This window comes from Nelumbo lutea, chromosome 4 (assembly GCF_056320005.1).
Source record: "Nelumbo lutea isolate HS-2025 chromosome 4, American lotus-T2T, whole genome shotgun sequence".
Taxonomy (NCBI): Eukaryota; Viridiplantae; Streptophyta; class Magnoliopsida; order Proteales; family Nelumbonaceae; genus Nelumbo; species Nelumbo lutea.
The window spans coordinates 2904589-2912059 of NC_142687.1; the positions used below are offsets into that span (position 1 = coordinate 2904589).

Below are 7471 nucleotides of genomic sequence, written 5' to 3' on the forward strand. Positions count from 1 at the left end.
GTACATGCTTTTGAAGGATTTAAAAATTTGAGAATAATATATTTAAAAAATTAATGAAAAAGTACACTGCAGTCCATGCAGAATTCCAAAAGTAAATAATAATTTGAGAAGAGAATAAATCAATAAATCCTAAATTTTCATTGAAATAATTACTCCGTATAATACATGATAACATCTGCTTTATATATCAATAAATAATTAACCATGCATATTGTTTATTTGCCTATAAATATGTAATGTATGGATATGCAGATACCATGCAACATCACTAAACTGAGTGTGTGTTCAGTGTGGAATAATCAAACAGCCAAACAACCACGAAACCCCCTTCTACATTCCTCATTAAAACTCTAGTAATATTAGTAGCTCTAGGTGTTTCACGAGCTTTTGATTACCAAATCTTTGCTCAGCTGGTGACTATTGCTCTCTCTCTCTCTCTGTGGTTTAATTAATAATATTTGTTTCAGTCTGTCTCTCTTCTACTTTCATCTTGGTCTTGGTATATAGAATAGAGCTACATTGTTTATTATTGGTATTCTCAATTTTGTTTCAGTGGCAAGGCTCATACTGTGATACATCGATAACATGCTGCACGCCAAGCACAGGAATGCCTGCGGCAAATTTTAGCATTCATGGGCTATTTCCACGTTATAAGAACGGGTCATCCATCTCATACTGTGATTCAAGCAACACTTTCAATTCATCCCAGGTACCTACTCTTAATTTATCTTTCTTTATACCAGGCGATCGACCAAATTATAGGAAGCATACGCTTTGCCTGAAGCTCGAAAATCGAAGTTTCTTTTTTTTTTTTTTCAATTGAAACTTTTGGCTTTAGAACCCCCTACCTTGGTTAACAGCTTGATTGGATCCAAAGTCTCTCTGCTACAAACAGCCAGAGAACTTAATATATTGAGCCACCGTCTATTTCTCTTCTTTCTTTCCCAACATTTGGGGTGTTTTCGGGAGCGGGAGGCTCCTTGGCAAGTCGGGATCTTATTTTTCTCCAACCGGCGGCAGTCGGAGGAATTTTCCGTCAAACGAATGATTGACACGTCAAAAGCAATATATAGACAACTTTGTAAATCACTAATAGCAGTCAGCCAATCACTAATATATACAGTGTGTAAATTTTCAACCTTTAGCTTTCCCCTTTCTAATATGCTCGAAATAACATTTTGTTTGTATTTATATTGTATATATTGGCATTTGTACTCGTAAACCGAGCCTTAGCAAATGACAAATGACTTCAACTTCAAACGATCTTTGAATCAACACTTTTCTTATTAGTGTTTTACTGTTTTCTTTCCCTGCTTCGTTTTCTTTTTTTTTTTTTGAAGCAGAAAGTATCAAAGTTTATTTGCTTCGGTTTATGGTTATTTTATTTCCTAAAATTGATTCTCAAATGGGTTTCAATTTTGAGGCACAAGAAATTGTATATTAATGTTTCTTCGAGCACAGCAACACAGGAATAGCAGAAAGGATATATCTTTATGCTCCCATGAAGAATGACGTTTTGGTTGGCCAAGATTGGTGTGGGTGGCTGTGAGCCTATGACTGGCTGGGACGATCCCTTTTGCTCGGATCGTTCTCTCATTGGTGGAAATTATTGGTGTAGAAGTGTAAAACAGGTCGTCTTGGGCCATATCGCTTTTCCCTGGACAATTGGGGGTAAGTTTGGCATAGCCCACGGGCTCAAGCCCGTGTCGTGAGCCAGGCTGGTCTATGGGCTAAGTCGGACCATGAATCAGGCCAAAGCTATTGATTGTACCGTGCTAGCTTGGCCAGTAGACCTAAAACACCGTGTCCAACACAACCCTCACAATTGTGTCGGGCCTGACACGACCCATAGACTATCGTACCAGGCCGGTCCAAAATCATATTGGGTCATGTTGGGCTATAGGCGATACACCAACACGACCCGATTTACATCTCTATATTAGCACCCATAAAATATTATATGGGATGTTTCCATGTTATGATAATAGATGAATACGTTTTCTCGTGTACCTCCGGTGCCTGTGGTGGCCGAAGCTCTGCCAAAAAGCTTGTCACCAGCCTCTACCGAACCATCTATTGGAAGCCACGGATTGAAAATCTCGGACGTTCCACTTTGGTAAGAGGAGCCATGGGTGTCGTCATCTTCTCTCAGACCAGACTGCCATTTGTCATTTGTAAAAAGCAGTTTTTAATCTTTTTCAATGATAGGTTGGGATTTGAGAGTATTTTAAGGGATGGGTATCAAAAATTTTTCTAAATGCTCATTGAACGTGTTTATCTGATCCAGAATGTCTTCTCTCTCTGCTTTGGCCATCCCCTAGGTAGAGTTGTACATGGTTTTTAAACCGCTGTTGACCCAAACGGTCGAACCGTTTGGCCCGAGAACCGTCCAGGCAACCGATTCCATTTTACCCCAAACCCAGTTCTTAGAAAAAAACCATTGAATTGGTTAATGACCCATTCACCCAGACAGTCAATCATTAACCCATTGACCCATTTAATGATTTTGACCATTTTTTATTTTTTATTATTAAAACAGGTCGTCCGTTCAAACCAGATATCAACCTAAGACCAATGGCCAGAACGATTACATTTCTGGATCATTCTTTAAAACCACGTAACTGTAAAGTGGATTTTACCGGCCACCAGGCATGGTCCAAACCTATCCCCTGTGTGATGTTGAGCTTGGGCTTTAAAGCCTGTGGATTAGCATGCAGCCCAAACATGGCATGGCATCTACGTAAAATCCTTGCACACATTATGTACAGGACACTACAGCCTTGCGATGCTTGTATGTTGCCATTCATGGAAGGATGTTCCTGATCTGTGGCTGTAGTCACCTATGTATAATGTTTGCATAAGGTGTTGCATGTAGCAGATTCAGACTCGTCTTAATCAAGAAAATTACTCAACAAAATCGGAGTTTAGCTAAACTAAGGGTTCAATTAGGGCTGTTCCGACTCAAAACCCAATTAAGTTTTTACATGGGTTGAGCCTGAGCTAGAAAGTAAAGAATTCAGGCCTAAGCAAAACTTAGGTTGGGCTTGGGTTGAGGCGTTAGATAGATCGAACTCAACAGAAGTCTGTTCAAGCTCGTTTAAACTTAGCCTGGTCCAACCCAAGCCCATATCCAGCTGAAATTATATTGCATTATGCTCGTGTTGAGCATCGATTGGTAAACTTGAAGTTGACCTCGGATTGGGCCAGCCTAAGTCCAAAGCTTGCACCTGTAGGGTTGTATCCCTAAGCTAAACCAAATCCCATTAGACTCGTACCCTTTTCAGCAACATGAGATGCACCATTGCCCCGGAAGAAACTTAAAGGTACATCTAACATATTCGAAAAGATCGGAAATATTAATAGGAATAAATATAACCCCTTTTTATGCAATTACCTTCACAAAAATTGGGTTACAAGGTAAACTGCCTTATTATCTTTTTCACTGTTTTTAAAACCGGATCAAACCGAACTGTAAAAACCGGGAATTAGTCATCTGATCGATTCCGTTTTTCTCTAAAATCAAATTTTTCTCAAAATCGTTGATTTTAATCAACAAACCGCTGAACCGGACGATTAATCATTCGAACCGATCAGACTGTTCGAACTGATAACCAGACTCCTGACCGATTTGTTTTTAAAAATCATGATCTTTTTCTTCAAAAGTAGAAAAAAAAAGGGTTTTTAGTGTTCAGCCTACCCCAAAAATCTTGGCCCTACAGTTTACAAAGGGATTGTTGGTCATAATTCATTCTCATAGCATAAAATTTATATTGTTTTCCACATACTAGCATTTATCTACTTTAAAGAATTCAACCATGATGTGGGAAAGACATAAATGAAAAAAACTTGTATCCAATCAACTAGCAGTAACTAATTATGTGGATTTTCATCAAAATATATCATTTTTCCCGCACCATAAATTTTTCCTAAACTTTATTGTCTATTATAAAACAAGAACTTAAAAGGTTTTAAAAATATTTATATAAATATGAAAATATAAATGTATTATATATCAATGCGATTCGGATCTTAATTGGATCAATTGGGTGAAATCCACATCCAATCTTAAGAATCAAATCCGAAATAATCAAATCGGATGTTCAATCGAGTCTTTTGGACTTTCAGAGTCCATTCACCATATATTGACAACCATAGGTTTGGGTAAAGCATAGGTTGTGGGAGGGTTTCCATTTAAATCCAAAAAGTCCAAATCAACAAAGCTTGGAAATAAAAGCTAATGAATTTCTTATCCAATTACCTTGTTTTGTTTAATTCTTTTTTGATAGATATTGCTTTATTCAAATACAAAAAAACCTCAAATTAACGGTTCTGTCAGAAAATAGAAATGAGCAATTAGGCTGTGTTTGTTTACGGTGTAAAACCTCATGGATGTAAAAGTCAATCGATGGAGTTTCACACTGAACCGTTGAACTTAAAAAAAACGTGATTATCAATGTAAAATCTCATTATAAGTGATGTTATATATTGATTTACAATGTAAAACTCTACTCTATTCAAACGTCGACAAATTTGAACTGAGAGTAAAGTTTTACAATGATGTTAATTTAAGCTGAGTGCAAACAAATACCGGCAAAACTAAACCGATGATAAAGTTTTACACCGATGATGTTTTATACCATAAATAAATGCAGGCTTAATCAATTTCTGATCCAATTCCCTTGTTTTTCCTGTGTAGGTATCAGACCTTATTAGCGGATTGGAAACTAGTTGGACAACGTTTTCCTGCCCAAGCAGTAATGGTCAGTCATATTGGGAATACATTTGGTTGAAATTTGGGACCTGCACAGAGCCTGTATTGAATCAACACGGATACTTCGAAGCAAACCTCGACTTAAAGGACAAAGTGGATATGCTCCAAGTCCTTGAGGATGCCGGTAATTTGAAGTTTGAATTGATGATTATTAGCTTAAAATTGAACAGTTTGTAGGGTGTCAATGGCTTGGTTTTGGGTTGGACCTTATTCAAATCAAAATCACTTTTGGATGGATTGGATAGATTATATTGAATTGGACCAGGGTCATGGGTCCAAAGTATTTATTGAATTGGATTGAATTTGATCCATCTCTAATGAATTTATATTCGATTGGATTGGATTAAATTGATATCTAGTCCATTAATAAAAATTAAGAATACGGGTATTAATGGACTAGGTTTGAGTTGAAACTAATCTAAATTAAAATCAATTTAAACACTACTCCACTGCACAAACTTGAGCTTTAATTTCTTGTTTTTCCGTTTTATCTTGATCTTGTCGTTGCAGGAATCAAACCCAATGGTGATTTCTACACCTTGGACGCAATCACGACAGCTATTGAAGAAGCAACCGGATACACTCCTACAATCATCTGCAATGTCAACACGTCCGGTTACTATCAGATGTATGAAATTTACATGTGCACAGACACTTCTGGATCTGACTTCATTGAGTGCCCAGTTTCACCTACCACCAACTGTCCTTCCACCGTCCAGTTTCCTCCCTTCGTTGAAAGTGCTAGTGCTGCACGGATCTATCTTCCTTCCCAGCAGTATGTTTAAAATAGAGTTTTAGTTTTGTGTGAAGAAGGATGTTAACTAGTTCTAGCTACTTTAATTGTCTTCTTCATAAATAATTCACTTTGACAGTGAAATGGAGGTGATCTAAATATTGTATGTGTATGCTTTGTGTTCATGTATGGAACTTATGTGGCTTGGCTTCTGGCTTTATTTTGGATTTACTCCTGCTCAGATATTGGATGATTTCAAATTTTCAATAGAGAAAAGTCTGCCAGTACAAAATTAGGTAATAGGCATGAAATGGCCTATGCATTTTGAATTAAGACCCGTTTGATTTGCGAAAATAGAGGTTTGGAATCGGATTCAGAATGGATTATTCCCATTCCAACTATTTGATTGGATGGAATGAGAATTTCTTTCCTATTTTTGTTAGAATGGCATTCCCCTATTTGAGGGAATAGACATTCCCTGTCCCTCTTTTGGGAATAAAATCTCATTCTTGTTTGAACCAAACAGATTATTTTTATTCATTCTTATCTGAACCAAACAGATTATGGAAATAGATCATTTTAATTTCCATTCCTATTCCATTCTTATTCCGCCTGCAAAACAAACAGACCCGAAAGAATAAAAACCTATTCAAGGTCCTTCCCTGGCCGTATAAGCATTTAACCTAAGATATGGATGGGCCTGTGTGGTTATATCTTATGTGTATAAATTTCTAAATCCGACCAATTACATGGTTCCTCAATTAACTACCAATCCTACAAGAGTTATGTTCCCTCTAATCCAATAAAATGATTCCAGCTGTCGCTAAGTCCTACCTGGTGACTGGTGTAACGATTGACCAGCACCTTAATCCCTCCATTAGATATTCTTTTAAAGAAATACCTATTTTTTATGCATTAATTAGATATTTTTTAAAAAAATACCTATTTTAAAGAAATACCTTAATCCCTCAATTATTTAAAGAAATACACAAATTCCCCATTCTCTCTTTTCCACTTATAATGTTCATTGAAACTCTATCACTGTTCTGTTCAATGAAAGTTTGTTTTCGATTTCTCCAAGAATCAATAAATAATTGTTAATTAGGTCAGCTTTCAAGTTGTGGGTTTAAAACAAATAAAGATCAAACTGAGTTCTTTTGCAAAGGGCACTGTACACATTCAATTTCCTCTTATACATTGGATTTTTTTTTCTTGTTGATGTCGTTGAAGATGTTGGGAGGAGTATAACTTTTATGTTTTTATGAACAATATTAAGAAGGTTTTTGGATTGTGGGAAAATTTTGAATTAGTTGTGATAAAATAGAAAACCTTCAGTCCAAGCAAATAGTTTCTAGAGGCAAGGCAAACAATTGAGATAGAAGATTCAAATATTGATAGGGGAAGAAGAATTTAGGCTTAAATGAAATATCTATTTTTTAAAAAAGGTTTAATTAATGTTTAAAGAACCGATATATTTTAAAAAGAGTATTTAACAGAGGGGTTAAGCTCTTGGTTAGTTATTACACTACAGTTGGACTCCTCTAACATGATTAAAAACAGCTAGAATCATTTTATTGGGTTAATAGAAAGGGAGCAGAGAGAAATTAGTAGGAAATCCGGACTGATATCAATTATCACAAGAGCACAAATTTGTATCCAGTGTTGGAGCCAAAACAGGGTAAAAGCCAACCGCAGAGCAAAAGTGGAATGAAAAATGTTTGGTTTCACCAATTCCCTCCTGACGTAACGTTACACTACCACCAACCTGTTGGCGAATGAAAATGAAGTGGCAACTGGCAACTAGAAATAAAAGCAGAGAACAGAAGACGTTTGGAAACGTGGCTGGATGTGGATCGCAGAATAATTAACCGGAGAGGGTCGTCACTCCTCATTGGAATTGGGAAACCGGAAAGCAGAGAAAAACAACAGTAGAGCAAACGAAAACCGCGGCGTGTGAATGTTATTAT

At 36.6% G+C, this 7471-nt stretch overlaps 1 protein-coding gene across 1 annotated transcript; it reads left to right on the forward strand.

Annotated features, from left to right (window-relative positions):
* The first annotated feature begins 255 nt into the window (after positions 1 to 255).
* Positions 256 to 5771, forward strand: LOC148853388 (ribonuclease 1-like). The gene is made up of 4 exons (XM_088986158.1): positions 256 to 413; positions 554 to 709; positions 4697 to 4895; positions 5282 to 5771. Exons 2-4 carry the CDS (start codon positions 608 to 610, stop codon positions 5554 to 5556), a joined length of 576 nt encoding a protein of 191 aa, XP_088842284.1. The 5' UTR covers positions 256 to 413; positions 554 to 607; the 3' UTR covers positions 5557 to 5771.
* Positions 5772 to 7471: the final 1700 nt, after the last annotated feature.